Genomic DNA, 17,219 nt, shown 5'->3' on the forward strand with positions numbered 1-17,219 from the left:
TTATATCACCTACATCACTAAAGGGGCCATGCCTTGGCTACTTCTTAAACAGGTCTATTCAATGAATGGGCATTACCTCACCCTAAGTGAGTACCTGCAAAGACCTTGGCCTAAAGGGGTCAAGGTCTCCCAGTGCATCCTGGGTCATCTCCAGTCATTCTGATGAATATCTGGTCACTGGATTCAGATGGCTCTGGAGGAGAAGTGAGGCTGGTGACCTGCACAGCCCTCTCTTACTCAAAACAAAGTCAAGTGCAAGTCATGTCATCATTTCTCTGATGGCATAGTCTTCTTTGAAAACGAAGGACAAACACAATCAATCAATAAAGATTTTGGTAGCTTGACTATAGCCCTCAAGGACACTCTCCTTTTTTCCTCAAATAATTCTACGCCTGGTTCACAGTCTTTCTCTCCCGTTCAACTCTTGCCCTCATACTAAGGGACTGCAGCATATAGATACTCCCTAAAATACTCTTGAGGTGGTTCAGTGGATAGAGACCTCAGCTGAAGTCAGGAAGATCTGAGTTCAAATCCAACCTCAAACACTGTGTGACCCTGGACAGGTCATTTAACTTCTATTTGCCTTAATCCACTGGAGGAAATGGTAAAGCACTCCAGTATCTTTGCAAAGAAAATCCCACAGATAGCTTTGTCCACATGCCAGTCACAAAGAGTCAGACACAACTGAACAACAACAAAACACTCTAACCCAATTCCTCAGTTTACTCATTTCCCATCCTACTTCAGCTACACACAGAGTGACACTCCCTTGAGCTTGCCTTTTCCCACAGGTGTTCCACATCTCTTCATGAACTCTGAAATTCTTTATCTGATTACAACCTGCCTCTGCCTTGCAACTCCAACCCTTGTTCTTGATCCTAACTGGAACCCCCAATCCCTCAGCCCTTCAGTTCTTTCCCAGACCATCACCCCTGAACTGGCTACATTCTCTTCTCTTCCCCATCTGGATCCCACAATAAGCTAGTTTAATTCTTTGCTATCTTCATCTCTCAAGTTCCTTGCTCCTTTATCCCAAGATCTTACCCTTCCAAACCGTAGTCTTGGATTACTCCCACAATGAACTTCCTTTGCTTCAAATCATATGATATTGAACAAAGCTAGAGAAATACTGAGCACATGTAGATTCTTAATGAATGCTCACTGGCCTCTGTGAAACCACCATATTCTGGCTCTCTTCCTATCTCTCTATTCCTTCTCCTCTAGCCCTAACTAGGAATTTTTATACCTAGGACAAACAATACAAATCCTGGCTGAGGCAAGCAAGAATGTAAGGCACCCAAAGTTCGATGTGGGATAAGGCAGGCACAACCAAATGGTGGTAATGGTGGTCGTGATGGTGATGGGGGGTAGAGTAGATAAAAACTGCAGGCCCTGGATGTGAAAACTTCCCCTTCCTCCTTGAGTCTTTGGGTAATTTCCTATCTAATCATCCTTGTTGAGTTGTGTCTGACTCTTTGTGACCCCATTTGAAGTTTTCTTGACAAAGATACCGGAGTGTTTGCCATTTCCTTTTCCAGCTCATTTTAGACAGGAAACCGAGGCAAACAGGGTTAAATGACTTGCCCAGGGTCACTCAGCTAGCGTTTGAGGTCAGACTTGAATTCAGGGAGATAAGGCTTGCTGACTTCAGGCTTAGTATTCAATCCACTGCACCACCACCATTCTTGCTAAGTGTTAAAGTCAGTTCTTTCCTTTCTTCACAATTGCCATTTAAGAAGCCTGATTACTAAAGGACTAGGGTGAAGTGAGGACCTTTAAAGAAAATACATGATTGTTAGAACTATTAAAGCAGAATGACAACCTGGTCCCTCCTTTATTTTGTGGAGAAGAGTGGATTACTGAAAATAGTCAAATGAAAACCAGATCTCTGATTCAAAGATTGTTAGAGCTGGAAGGGACCTTAGCATTAGGGTGCTTTATCCACCCCCTCCATTTTACAGAGGTAGAAAAAGGTTCAGATTTTTGCAAGGACTATAACCCAGGTCCATTTGTCTTGTAGGCCAGCACGGCTTTTTAGTAAAACATGGCCTTTCCTCTTAGTTTGTGCCCACAGCAACTCAGATTTAAATTCACTGAGGTTGTCCATGAAATCACATACCCTTTTTAAATTATGTCATGGAAATGTTTAGGGGTTTGGTCTGTCATATTTGCTGGTCTATTATTCCAAGATAGGCATGATGCTATCATATGATTCTAGGAAAATGTTTAGGCTCATAAAATTTTTGTAATGAATTAGGACCAGGCTTTGAGATAAGGATTTTGGAAGTCCAGTACTAAGATCCAAAACTTATTTTAGCCAGAACATGCATGGTATCATTTTCGGGCAATGGTATTCACTCCTGTCCAAAGCAAATGTGGCTTTATCACAAATTCTAAAATTGAACATTACAGTATAAATGCGTAAATTTCCTGTAAATTGCAGTAATATGCCACAGTTTGAGACCATGAACATTAAAAGTATATAATCTTATGCACAACAATTCTTTCCTCTCACCCAGTTTGAGGGTGTCTGCTAAGGCAACTCCCAATCGCAGTACAAAAACAACAATTTGAAAAATAAAAAGAATGTTTACATGTACATCATTTTAATGAACAATTTTACAGATTTCCTTATGTAAAGGATTTGGGTTCATTTTCTTGGAAGCTCCAAAAGAGACTAAGAATACAGTGCATCATCATTTGACTTCATGTAAGAATAGCATGTTTCATCAAACCTAGGATTTCTAAAAAGTACACAAAAACCTGTACATAAAAGAAAAACCCAAAGACAACCATAATGCATAATATTTGAAATGTGCAAATATTTTAAAGCATTTCTAAGGTAGAGAATTTTGTAATAATTATGGAATGTACTGCATTCTATAAAATTCAATGATCTTTTTAAAAATTACAGCCAAAGAAACTTACAAGGCACACTCAATGCTGATGCTAGTATTGTATCTTATGGTCTTTAAAATCCATACTTAGATGGTTATTACAAATAACCAAATGCTGCTTTTATAATTCAATAATTTGATAACATCAGCCCACTTGTAAAACTTTGATAAAGTATCACACTGATATGTAAAAATTGGGAGTATGGCTAGGGTAAATTACTCACAAGCCTAAGTGACCAGAGCTCCACCACTCTACTATCACTGGAAAGAAAATTATACACACAAATGTATATTTAATTTTTATATATGTGTGTACAAACACAGATACACAACACACATGTATGCATGTATGCGTGCACCTGTGTGTGTAGTGTGTATATATATTTGGATGTTATCAATTACAAATGAAAGGCTGACCACTCTATTACTTTAAAGCTTCCCATAACAATATTTCATGACACAGTATTCCAAAATTACAAATATATTTAAACTCTGTTTTGGTCAATTCTTGATATAAAGAGAATATTGGGACAGAGAATTTTCTTCTCCAGGGTAAAGATGATGTCAAGTCTATAAGTTTTCCAAGATTGCACAGTGAAAGGTTCCTATCAACTAGTAAAGTTAAAAAGAAAAGCTTACTGCTTTTTTTTAAGGCAATATTTAAATACACCCAGAGAAAAAACCCAGTATGAAACCCATCAGTGTTCAATATGAATACTGGTCATCACATAAAAATCTTCTAAATCCAATCACAGTGTTCTTGCTTTTTTACAGTGACCTCTCCACCAAATTTTAATTTAAAAAAAAAACAAACAACCCAGTAATTTCTGTAGGGTAATCAATTGACTTGGACAACAAAAATGATGTTTAAGAAGATCTCTTCTCTGAAGCACATACCACAGTTCATTTTACTTCAAGTCTACGTGACAGTATTTTATGCTAGGTACAGGAAAAAAATGTAATATTCATCACTGCTTCTCACATCAGAACTCTAATATTTACCACTCAGTATTTTTTTTATTAAACAGGAGATACTTAATACAAATTGGAAGAAAAATAACATAAAGCTAAAGGAACTTTCAAAAGAGATCTTCATTTTCCTGTGGAGAAGGAAAAAAATTTTTTTTTTTTAAAATCCATGAATATTCGGATGCCATCCCCAAAGAGGCAAGAGTGCCTAAGAAAGAAAAAATGTCTCCTGGCTGTCTTTGGTTTAGCCTTCTTGACCAAAATCTTCTGTAAACTTCTTTAATTTCAGCAAGTCATGTTCATTAACAGTTGGTTTTGTGCTAGCTAATGACCGTAACATGTCAGGCTGTTGAGAGAAAAAAAAAAGCATCACTGAGCTGTGTAAGATGTATAAGATCAACCACAGTATTTTTATTAATCAAAAATTTAGGAGTCAAAATTATAATTTACCTATTGTTATATACCTGAATGAAAAAACCAATATAATCAAATGTTCGAGATTTTGTTTTGATGCACTTCTCTTTGAGAAGAAAATACCAAATAGTAAGAGAACAAAAACCACAGATTTTATTTAAAGAAAAATACAGTATCCTCTCTGTGGAGTCATCATTAACACTACATTATAGATAAAGCTCCTGCATTTCCTAAATCTACAATACTAAGAACTGAACTTCATAATGACAATCCTAAGTAACTATCACTCAAAGAAAGAGATGCTCTAATTTCTTTGAGATCAAGAACTATGTCTTAATGACCTTTTTATCCCCATTGTACCTTATGTAGCATAGCAGGAACTTTAAAAATATTTGCTGAATGAAGGAAATTATATTTAGAACATTCTACTTAAGGCCACAAAGGGCATTGGTACATTTTGTAAACATTTTCCGTTAACGAGAGTGGTTAAAAAAAAAAAAGGAGTTAATTTTTAACCCTAATCCATAACTAGGAATTCTACTTCATGGAGAATTTTTGGCATAGACTTTTTATATATTCCTAAGCAAATTAAACAAAGGAACTCTTTTCCCTGAACAAAGGTATCACAAATATAATTATAACCCACATGTGTGGATATCTCTATAAATACTGTTTTCTTTGGACAGGACCTGTAATTTTATCAGAATGACACTTCCAGTGATAAAAGTTCCTTTGCCAAAACAGATCAATACTTGCTCTGCAACTTAAAGGGCACAATGCCTCTCTTCCATGAATGTAGCAAGTAACTAATGTCAAATCAGTTAATATCCACAACTAGACTGAGGTCCTTGAGAGAAGAGACTGTGGCATATCCTTAAAAACAAAAGAAAATGCACCACATTTCCAAATACACAGTGGCTGCTCAATGGATAATTTGTTGACTGCTGAACAATAGTGACCAAGTTCATTAATAAAAATCCTGATCATATTTCAACTAATAAGGATTATCTTTTATAATTTATTAAAGCAAAATCCTGAGAGGCAGCATGACATAGTGAACAGTAGAAGACTGTTGATGGAGTCAGGGAGACTCGGGGGCATCCTGGCCATGGTCCTGGACAAGTCACTGAACCTCTCAATGTCCCAAACAATGCCCCAAAATTAAAACTTACAGAGACGGTGCCCATTTGTATTGACAGAGGAAGTTCCTCACCATAAGCAGCCTGTACCAATAAAATTATGGATCTATTTAAGAAAAATGTTCCCCCTGCCCCCAAAAAGGTTTACTGAGAAATATGAAGCAAACAGAACTGAAGAGAGATTGGGGGGAGGGAATCCCAGATCTGTGATTTCATCCGTGTAGAGGGCACCTGGTTTCTAGCCACCCTAAATTTCTGCTGATCTGAAATACAACTCATCTGTAACTCACAGTGACTTGCCCACGCTCAATGACTTATGTGTCAGAGGCAGAAGTTTACAGTCTATACTCCCAAGGCCAGCCCTATATCCACTAGGCTGAGCTGCCATGGGCAGCCCCTTCCTGCCCCCACTTTTATTATCTTTAAAAATTATTTAAATTCAATAAATATTAAGCATCTACTGTGTGCAAAATACTGGGATAGGTGATAAGAGAGAGAAACAGTGTTTAGCTAAGAACTAGCCAATACTCTGTGGAGCTAACAATCTAGTAGAGAACTGTGGACTAAAAAACATTGGGATCAGTGATGTTCAAAAACAAGTATCTCTCATATCACATTAAATGTATCAAACATGTAGTCCATGGCTAATATGCAGCCCAGAACACTCCCAAGTGAGCCACTTTAAAATGGAACTGAGGATTGTTGATCAAAATAAATAAAAATACAATAAAACAGAGATAATATTAACATGTAATTTTATAAGTCAGTATGTGGCCCACAGGGATCCTTGCATATAGGTTAGCAGCCCTTGTTTCTATTTGTGTTTGATATAATTACCTTACACTGTAACATTCAAGAAGTGACTGCAAATAAGAGTGATATATTTTAAAGACTATATTTGATTATACAAACATTCGGCCATGGCCAACATAACAAAATCCCATTATGCCACAGTTTCAATTACACTTGAAAGCATGTTTTTTTTTTAGTGCATTTTCTCACATATTATACTGAAACCACCATCATAACTTTTACCCTTCTTATACCCTTCATTGTTCTGTTGACCAGAACATTCTTAGTTTTACCAAAAACTGTGTCTTAATTTCAAGAAAGTTACCAATTCATTTCATGAAGATTGCTCTCTGACTTCCAACTATAGATGGGTAGGTGCAGAGTTTGCAATTTTTGCAATTCTGTTTCTGACTTTGGCCTTGGCTAAAAAAAGTGCCTTCACATTTCTTGGTATTTATATATCAGTTATTTTTAATAAGTCTTATAAAATTAAACTGCATTCAATCTCATTTTCTCCCAGGATGGCTTAGAAAGCAGTTTTACCTTATAATTTTTATATACTATGAAAATTTAAGTTTGAACATCTGAGGTGAAGTGGTAAAAGCATATAGTTAATTTATTCTAAATAACAGTTACTTCTAATGACAACAAATTCATCTGGAAGAACAAAGGGGAATCCATTAAAAAAAAAAATGTGAAGGAAGGTAGCTCAGCAATACTGGATCTTAATCTTTATTACAAAATGGTAATCATCAAAACAATCTGGTACTGGCTAAGAAATAAGAGTCGTGGATCAGTGGAATAAATTAGTTAACAACATCCAGTAGTAAATAACCATGGTACTCTAGTGTTTGACAAACCCAAAGATTCAAGATTTAGGGACAAAACCTAACTATCTGACAAAAATTGCTGGGAAAACTGAAAAACAGTTTGACAGAAACTAGGTATAGACCAACATCTCACACCATACACTGAGATAAGGTCAAAATGAGTACATGATTTAGACATAAAGAGTGATATCAGCAGGTAAGGGGAGCATGGAATATTTTACCTATCAGATTTATGGATAAGGGAAGAATTTATGACCAAGAGATGAAGAGCATTACAAGATGTAAAATGGATAATTCTGATTACATCAAATTAAAAAGTTTTTGCATAAAGCAAACCAACATAGCCAAGATTAGAAGGAAAGCAGGAAAACTGGGAAAAAATTTTTATAGCAAGATTCTCTGATAAAGGCCTCATTTCTTAAACATATAGAGTACTGAATCAAATTTATAAGAATATGAGTCATCCAATTTATAAATAGTCAAAGGATATGAACAGGTAGTTTTCAGAAGAACTCAAGACTATCAGTCATATGGAAAAATGATCTAAATCACTACAGATTAGAGAAATGCAAATTAAAATAACTCTGAGATACCACCTCACACATATCAGACTGGCTAAGATGACAGAAAAGGAAAATAATAAATGTTGGAAAGGATGTGGAAAAATATACTACTGGTGGAGTTATGAACTGATAAAACATTCAATTTGGAACTATGTCCAAAGAGCTATAAAACCGTGCATACTCTTTGACTCAGCAATATCACTAGTAGGTCTATATTCCAAAGAGAACGAAAAGGGGGGGGGGAAGGTGGGGATTACCTATTTATAAAAAAATATTTATAGTGCTGTAAGAAATGATGAACAGGAAGACTTCAGAGAGGCCTGGAAGGATTTATATAAACTGATGCTGAGTGAAAGGAGCAGAACCAGGAGAACATTGTACACAGAAACAACCACAGTGTGTGAGGAATTTTTCTGGTAGACTTAGCCTTTCACAGCAATGCAAGGACCTAAAACATTCCCAATGGACTCAAAGCAAAATGACTTCCACATCAGAGAAAGAACTATGGAACTGGATCGCAGAATGAAGCAGAATATTTTCTCTTGTGTTATGTTTTGTTTTTTCTCATGGTCTCTCCCATTTGTTTTAATTCTCTATGCAACATAACGAACGTGAAAATGTGTTTAATAAGAATGTATGTGTAAAACTCATACAAGATTGCACGCCATCTTGGAGAGAGAGGGGGGAGAGAGGGGGAAGGGAGAAGTAGGAAATCTAAGTCTTATGAAAATAATTGTAGAAAACTGAAAACAAATAAATTAATAACAATTTTAAAATTTTTAAAAAATTTATAGTAGTTCTTTTTGTGGTGGCAAAGAGCTCGGAATTGAAGGGACACTCATCAATTAGGGAATGGCTGAACAAGTTGTGGTGTAGGATTGTCATGGAATACTATTATACTATAAGAAATAATGGGCAAGATGCTTTCAGGAAAACCTGGGAAGACAAGTGAAGTGAACGGAACACAGTAATAGCAATACTGTACAATTATCAATTGTGAATGACTTAGCTATTCTGAGCAATATAATGATCCAAGACATTTCCAAAGGACTCAGATGAAAAATGCTATCCACATCCAGAGAAAGAACTGATGGAGTCTGAATGCAGATCAAAGTATACTTTAAAAACTTTTTTTTATTATTCTTGTTTTTTGGGGTCTGTGTTTTCTTTTGCAACTTGGCTAATGTGGAAATGTTTTGCATAACTACATATGTATAATCTATATTAAATTGCTCAAGGAGTGCAAGAGAAAAGAAAGGGAGTAAGAGAACTTGGATCTCAAAATTTTAAAAAACAAATGTTAAAAAATAATTTTTACCCCAATACAAGTTTCTATTAATGCTTCACCTAAACATATACAAAGAGAAATAGATGTACATCTTCATAAACATATGAATGAACTATGATGTACAGACTATATTCAGAATATTAATTCTCAATAAATATTAGTGTTTTACTTAAGCAAATTAAGCAATATAATTTCCAACCACTACCTAAAGGACTTTTCATTCAATAATCTTTGTTTTATCAATCACAGGATCATTAAAGAATCATAGGTTTAGAGCTGGAAGACACTTGAGATGTCATCCACTCTAATTCTAACCCTTCTTTAACAGATGAGCAAATAGAAGCTCAGAAACATAAAGTGCCTTGTTCAATACAAGTAGTAAGAGTTTGGTTTTAAATTCAGGTTCTGTGTTTCTAAATGACGGACTCTTAGTCACTATAATTAGTAGTGTCATAAGTGGGATGTGAACGAACTCAGCTGTCTTTCTGACTCCCAGTCCAGCGCTCCATTACACCATGTTACCTCTAATTCTGAAATATTACTTGCAAAACATTTAAAACAGTTCCCAAATTTATAAACATGTAATAACTAAACTTTTTTTAAAAAGACAAAATAAAAATTCAAACCATGGAAACACAGGGCTCCAAAAGTTTATCACTAGAGACATCCATCCATGTCATTTCAATGGCACCAGGATCACCCGGAGAGCATGGAGTAAGTAAATCTTCTACTATGACATTAGGATTAATAGGTGAAGGACCTCTAACCTAGAAAAGATAATAATATGAATTCTTTTAGTTAAATAAAAAAATAAATGAAACTTCAGATTATAGCTATAAAAGTTAAGAAAATGAAGAAATCTTTTTCTATAAAAAATAAGTAAAATTCATCAGTATGGATCATTAAACTATTTTCCTTCTAGACAGCTTACTAAATGCTATGATTTTTGCGTCAATGGAGTCTGGTTTCATTGATACACCTGTCCTTCAATGGTAGAAATGACAACACCTTCTCATCCTCAGTGATTCTTGTCCATGTTACCCAATAAATCCTCCACATCAACCCTATATGATGTGCTGTAATTCTTCTTCTGGGCCCTTTAGCATTGAGAGGATTGGGGCAGAACTCGGAATGTTCACCTGTTATCCCTGCTTATAACCCACCAATTTCCTTTCCTGAATGACCTCTTTTAATACCACTTTTTACATTCCAGTCATCAATGGTAATATACCATAATCTATTTACACCCACCATGAGTTTCTCCAGTGTTTTTTAGACTGTCCAGGAGAACATCATGGTGGGTATGAATAGAGTGTACCACTAAAAGAATACTGGCATGAAAATGTAAGTATTTTTTGGTCAAGAAGAAACTGAGAACTGCTGAAAGCATCTCACAATTTCCTAAGTGCAATCTGAGTAAACTCTCTTTTTGCTATTCAGTCCTGTTCCACTTACAGTGCTGGTCAAAGATTCATCCATTTAACAACTAACTCAATGGACTCCATAGCATACAGTAACAATTTGGACACACAGGTAGTTTTAATCCATTTAGGTTTCCCTGTGTGAACTGTTGAATAACTTCTTGTAAGTGGTTATGGATCTCACTGAGGATGGACACCCTGCAGTATTCTGAAATTAGATACAATCAACCGAGTCATCCCTAAACATGGTCATCTGTGGGACCTCACAATCTCTAGAAAATTCCTTATCCATGTGGACACCGTGTAATATGTCTTCTATAGTTGTTGAACATCTCTGGAAAACAAAAAAGCTGTGTCCCATCATATCCCTAACTTCTGTGTATTCTACAGGGTTGGAAACTACCCTGATGTTTGGTGGCTCTATTTTACATAAAGTATTAATATATTGCCTTGTGGTCACTTTCAGCAGAAACTGCTCCAATTAAAATATAAAACTAAGTGCTAAAAAGGTGTTATTTCAAAGCACTTCTGAAATCATTCATAATTGCTTTAAAATACAACATATTAAAATGTTTCTATATATATAGCATATATTTGCAAGCATTTGCAATCTGAGAAAAAAACTTAAAATTTTAGGGTTGCTAGCTATTTTTATTTTAATTATGTTTGCATTTTAGAATTCTATTTTATTATAAGGGATGAAATACAAAAGACTTTGTCTATTATACTTAAAAACATACCCTTTTGTTCTAAAAAAACAGTAGTAATCTCACACACTGAATAAAGGAATAATCAAATCAAATCAGTGCCTAATAAGGAGTTTCACATACAGGAGGCATTCAATAAACACTGCTATTGTAACTGACGGTTTTTCATTTCTGTCCCCGTGTGTGTGTGTTTGCCCTTCATTGCCCAAGATGACCATGCCATCAGAGAAATGATGACTTGACTTGCACTTGACTTTGTTTTGAGTGAGGGAGGGCTGTGCAGGTCATCAGCCTCACTTCTCGTCCAGAGCCATCTGAATCCAGTGACCAGATATTCATCAGGATGACTGGAGATGACCCAGGATGAGGCAATTGGGGTTAAGTGACTTGCTCAAGGTCACACAGCTAGTGAGCGTCAAGTGTCTGAGGTGAGATTTGAACTCAGGTCCTCCTGACTTCTGCACTGGTGCTCTATCCACTGCACCACCTAGCTGCCCCTTCTGTCCCCCTAGAAAGGGTGTCAAAAGTATTGCTATATATGTTCATAGATTGTCTCATATACTCTAGAGAATAAGACTATAAATTCCCCTCTAGATTTGCCCCACTACAAATTTTGAGCAGGATCAAGCTAGTATTACATCCCAGCAGTTCCAACCCTAGTGTTGAGGTCAGGTTCAAGGCAAGTGGTAGCATTGAACTCGAAATTACATTGAATCATAGGACGTAGGGGTAGAAGGGGTCTAGAAGATCATCTCATTCAATGCCCTCATTTTATAGGTGAGGAAAGTGAGACACAGAGAGAGCAAGCGGCTTACCCAAAGCCAGACAGCTCTAAGGAACAGAGTCAGAATTCAATACAAAAAGCCAGCACATAAGATGACCTTGATAACCCAAAAAGTTCTCTGAGTACTAGAATTTGTCTACAGGGCCAGAGAAGGCAAGATCCAATCCCTGCATGGCCCAAATTGTCTTGAGTTTTGGTAATGTTATAGTTTTAAATATAGAGGTAAAACAAAAATCTAGCAACAGTCTTAATCCTATGCTGTCAATTTAAAAAAAATTATTAGATCCTAAAAACAGCTGATAATTCAAACTAGAAACACTTTAGTATTTTTTTGTACTTCATTATTTACACAGATGAGATTCTACCAAGTTTTACCTGAGGCCTTCACACTGGAACAAATGTATCAGCGTTAATTATAAACAACACTATATTTATTTAAAAAGTAATTTCATAGAGAATAAAAATTATTTTTCGAAATATGCAGCCATTTTTAAAATTCCTAAATAAAACTATCAAAAATAATCTTAAATAAAATATGGGGTTGAACACATTATGTGCCCTACTCAGTAAACTCCAGCAGCTCCCTATCATTTCTAGGATCAAATATAAAGTCTTGTGTTTGGCATTCAAAGTCCTTCAAAACTTGGCTCTTCCTACTCCCCACTCCCTTCCAGTCTTTCTTCTACCTTACATCCTTCCACATACTCTACTATCCAATGATACTGGCCTCCTTGGTCGTTCCTTAAATGAGACTCTCCCTCCTCTCCTGACTGGACATTTTCACAAGGTGTTCCCAAGGCCTGGAAAGCTCTTCTTCCTCATTTACATTTCCTAGCTTCCCGAAAGTCCCAGCTAAAATCTCACCTTTTACAGGAAGCTTTTCCCAATCCCCAGTACTTCTAGTGTCTATTATTTCCAATTTATCCTGTATATAACTTGTTTGTATATATTTTTTTGCATGTTGTCTCCCCCATAAGACCATAAGCTCCTCAAGAGCAGACTGTCTTTAATCTTTCTTTGTATCCCCATCCATGTAGCACAATGCCTGGCACATTGTAGGTATGCTAGTAACAAACGTTTACCAACCATTTGGAAAACTTATTTTCTATGAGTATGAAAGTTATTTGCATTAAGGAAATTTCATTTTAAAGCAGTTTAACTCAAAATGAAAAAAAATAAAAATCAGGACAGAGAAAAAAGTTCATGATACTATCATATAAACCATGAGACATGAATACCTATCTATGAAATATACTGAAACCATGTTCTACACAGCATAAAATACCTGGAAGTATACCTGTCAAGACAAATCCAGGAACTATATGAACTATATAATTATAAAACATTTTTTCTACAAATAAAGTCAGATTTAAATAGTTGGAGAAAAATTAATTATTCATGGGTGTGACAAGCCAATATAATAAAAATGACATTTCTACCTAAATTGCTATACTTTATTCAATGCCATCCCAATTAAATTACCAAAAATTATTTTATTGAGGTAGAAGAAAATAATAGCAAAATTAATTTGGAAGAACAAGAAGGATATTAAAGGAATTAATTTTTTAAACTATAAAGAAAGGAGGTTTAACAGTACCAGACTTTAAACTGTAGTAATTATCAAAACTATCTGGTTTGGGCTAAAAAATAGAATGGCAGATCAGTGGAGTAAAACAGTTATACATAATAATGACTATAGTAACTTTATGTTTGATAAATGTAAAGATTTAAGCTTTTGGGACAAGAATTCACTATCTGGTAAGAACTGTCGTGAAACCTGGAAAGTAGTCTGGCAGAAACAGGTATGGAACAACATTTTAAATCATTTACTAAGAGAAGGTCAAAAGGGATATATGACCTAGATTTAAAGAGAGATCTAAATAAATTAGAAGAACACAGAATATGTTACCTATAAAACTTATGGACAGGAGAAGAATTTATGAATAAACATGAGATAGAGAACACTAAATGATATAAAATTGCATAATTTTGAGCATATTAAATTGAAAAGGCTTTGTACAAACAAAACCAATGTAAGTCAAGATTAGAAGGAAAGTGGAAAACTGGGAAAAATTTTAGACAGTTTCTCATGTAAAGGTGTTACATCTCAACTATATAGAGAATTTTGCCAAATTTTAAGAATGAATCATTCCCCAATTGATAAACGGTCAAAGGACATGAACAGTCGGTTTTTGGAAGAAAGAATCAAAGCTACAGTCACATGAAAAAATGTTCTAAATCACTGATTAGAGAAATGCAAATTAAAACAACTTTGAGATACCATCTCATACCTATCAAATTGGCTAAAATGATAGAAGGGAAAAGGATTAATGTTGGAGGGTATGTGGAAAAATAGGGACACTAATACGTCATTGGTGGAACTGTACTTGAATGCAAAGAAAATGTAGATTTACATTAGGCAATGTATAATGAACAGACATGAATAATATCGAGTGAGAAAGAAGGTGGCAGACTATGTATTTTCCTGCTAGACCTGAAGACTCATGGTTCAATTTAAAAGTTAGAGAATTAACCTTTTTTCCTATTTGGAAACTAACACAGTTCGTCTTCTACTCTTCTTATAAAAAAACAATCCAACCATTTTGGAGAGCAATTTGAAATTATGCCCAAAAAGTTATAAAGCCATGTATACCTTTTGATCAAGCAGTACAACTATTAGGTCTGTTTCCCAAGGTGCTCAGAAAAAGAAGGAAAAGAACCTTTAGGTTCAAAAATATTTATAACAGCAGTCTTTGTGGCAGCAAAGAACTGGAAAGTGAGGGGATGTCCATCAGTTGGGGAATGGCTGAATAAGTTGTAGTGTATGGTTGTAATGGAATACTACTGTGTTGTAAGAAATGATAAGAGGAATAAAGATTGGCATGAAACAAGAAATAGTGAAACTAACAGAACCAAGAAAATGTTGTCTAAAGTTAACAGCAATACCGCTTGAAGAATAACTGTAAATGACTAAGTGATTCTGAGTATTTTCATAGAATCAAATACAAAGGACCGATGAAGAAAAATCCTATCCACCTCAAGAGAAAGCACTGGGGTGTGTGTGTGTGAGTGAGTGTGTGTGTGTGAGTGTGTGTATGTGAGTGTGTGTGTCTGTGTGTTGGTGTGTGTCTGTGTGTGTTGGTGTGTGTGTGTGTGTCTATGAAATGCTGCCCTTCTCTGCAGGGTAGGGAGGGAGACAGTTTGGAACTTAAAATGCACCACGAAAAATCCATGAAAAAAAATAAAGAAAAGAAGAAACCATGCTCTAACATCTACAGGGCTCTAACTGACTTACTCTTTTGAAATGAGTCGCTGACTGAACTTTCCTCACAGGCTGCATGAGGGCATCCCGCACAATGATACTAATGTCAGCTCCTGAATAGCCGTCTGTCTTCTTCCCCAACTCTCGGAAGTCTGCTTCTGATAGGTTGTTCTGTGTGGTCCCCAAATGTAATTTAAACATTGCTGCCCTGGCATGATCTTCAGGTAAAGGAATGTAAATACGCTTCTCAAATCTGAAAAACATGAAAAGGAACATAAAATATATTTATTAAAATAAATGGAAAATAAAGAGCCAGGCAGGTAATAATCTTAATTACATGTGCAAGGTTTGGCTAAAACATTTTTTTAATATGCTGAATCTGGCAGTTAGGTCTTGCATTTGAATGTTTTTCTTTGTAGAAAATGTCCATGAAACAACTTTTTAAAAGGATGGTCAAGTTAATCATCTGATGTCCAAAAACTTCCCAGTTTTCACCATGATATATCATAAAACAGTTCACCTTTTTTCCTATGAATAATAACATAATTAGGGGTTGCCTTTCTGACCATGTACATACCAACAAATGAATGATACTATATGTCATAAGAGCAAAGTCAAATCACCATTCAAAATAGTAAAAACAAATTTCAAATATGAACAGATGGATATGAAAATACCATACAGATAGAATATGTACAGCTATTTTCCCCCAAGACCTATGATTTCATCAGTGTAGGGACCGTTAAGAAATACTAACTAATGCTATCGATGTAAATTTGACAACTTCTCTGTAATTTCAATTTTAGGGAGTCGCCAAGGGTAGGAAGATGGTAGGTGATTTGTTGAGTCACACAAGCAGAATGTGAGAGAGTTGGGACTTGTGGGGATACAACACAAATAAAAGAGACTATATGTTTATGAATTTAATCTAACACTAGAGCCCGCTGCAAAAAAAACCAAACTGTAAACCTTAAGGTACCACATAAAGATGATCTCTATTTGCCTATTTATAATTGAGGAGAATTTGGGGATGGCTTGGTGATTCAGGATTATTTTTTGAAAGTTGTGAAGTTCAAAATCATTCCACTGATCTTAAATGTTCATTCAGAATTACATTATGCTTTTCAAATACAGCCTATATTTATCCACTTTTGCTAGGTTTCCTGCTGAATGAATTAGATGAACGCAAAGAAAATGTAGATTTACATTAGGCAACGTAGAATGAACAGACAAGAATAATATCAAGTGAGAAAGAAGGTTGCAGACTATGTATTTTCCTGCCACACGTGAAGACTTGTGGTTCAATTGAAAAGTTAGAGAATTAACCTTTTATTCCTATTTGGAAACTAACACAGTTTGCCTTCTACTTTTCTTGTTAAAAAAAAAAAATATATACACACACATATATACACATACATATGTATACATACGTACATATATATTTATTTATAAATATATATATTTACAAAAAAGACAATTCTAGAAAAGCCCATGACAAAAAATAAAATGTCATTTAAGGTGCATTTGTAAAACTTCAGTCTATGGCATGTGTACCTGAATCAACAAACATTTATTAAGCACTTACCATATGCCAGACACTGTGCTAACTAAGCATGAGAGATTCAAAATTAGGCAAAAATACATTTTACTAAACCTAATTAATAATACCATTTGGTGAACATTAAGCAATGAAAACTTCCAGTACATGAAAACTCAGATGAGCATGCAAGAATTGCAGCCTGGCAAAACATAATAATTTATGAAAAGCTTTTGCACAAACAAAGCCAATGCAACCAAGATTAGGAGGGAAGCAGAAAACTGGGAAAGAATTTTTACAACTAGTGTCTATAATAAAGGCCTCATTTCTAAAATACATAGAGAACTGTTTACAAGAACACAAATCATTCCCCAATTGATAAATGGTCAAAGGATATGAAAGGCAGTTTTCAAAGAAAGAAATTAAAGCTATGTATAGTTATATGAAAAAATGCTCTAAATCACTATTGATTAGAGAGATGCAAATCAAAACAGCTCTGAGGTACCACATCACACCTATCTAACATGACAAAATAGTTAAGACGATAAATGTTGGAAGAAGATGTGGGAGAGTTGGAACATTAATTCATTGCTGGTGAAGCTATGAACTGATCCAA

At 35.2% G+C, this 17,219-nt stretch overlaps 1 protein-coding gene across 1 annotated transcript in view; it reads right to left on the minus strand.

Moving 5' to 3' along the window:
* Positions 1 to 2,584: 2,584 nt before the first annotated feature.
* The window catches only part of VPS4B (vacuolar protein sorting 4 homolog B), a 32,439-nt gene continuing 17,804 nt past the window's right edge, over positions 2,585 to 17,219 (minus strand). The window contains exons 9-11 of the mRNA XM_072605524.1: positions 15,100 to 15,319; positions 9,519 to 9,659; positions 2,585 to 4,212 (exon numbers count right to left, since the gene is read on the minus strand). Coding sequence (XP_072461625.1) covers positions 4,111 to 4,212; positions 9,519 to 9,659; positions 15,100 to 15,319 — 463 coding nt within the window. The 3' untranslated portion in view covers positions 2,585 to 4,110. The remainder of the gene's footprint in view (positions 4,213 to 9,518; positions 9,660 to 15,099; positions 15,320 to 17,219) is intronic.

This window comes from Notamacropus eugenii, chromosome 4, assembly GCF_028372415.1.
Source record: "Notamacropus eugenii isolate mMacEug1 chromosome 4, mMacEug1.pri_v2, whole genome shotgun sequence".
NCBI lineage: Eukaryota > Metazoa > Chordata > Mammalia > Diprotodontia > Macropodidae > Notamacropus > Notamacropus eugenii.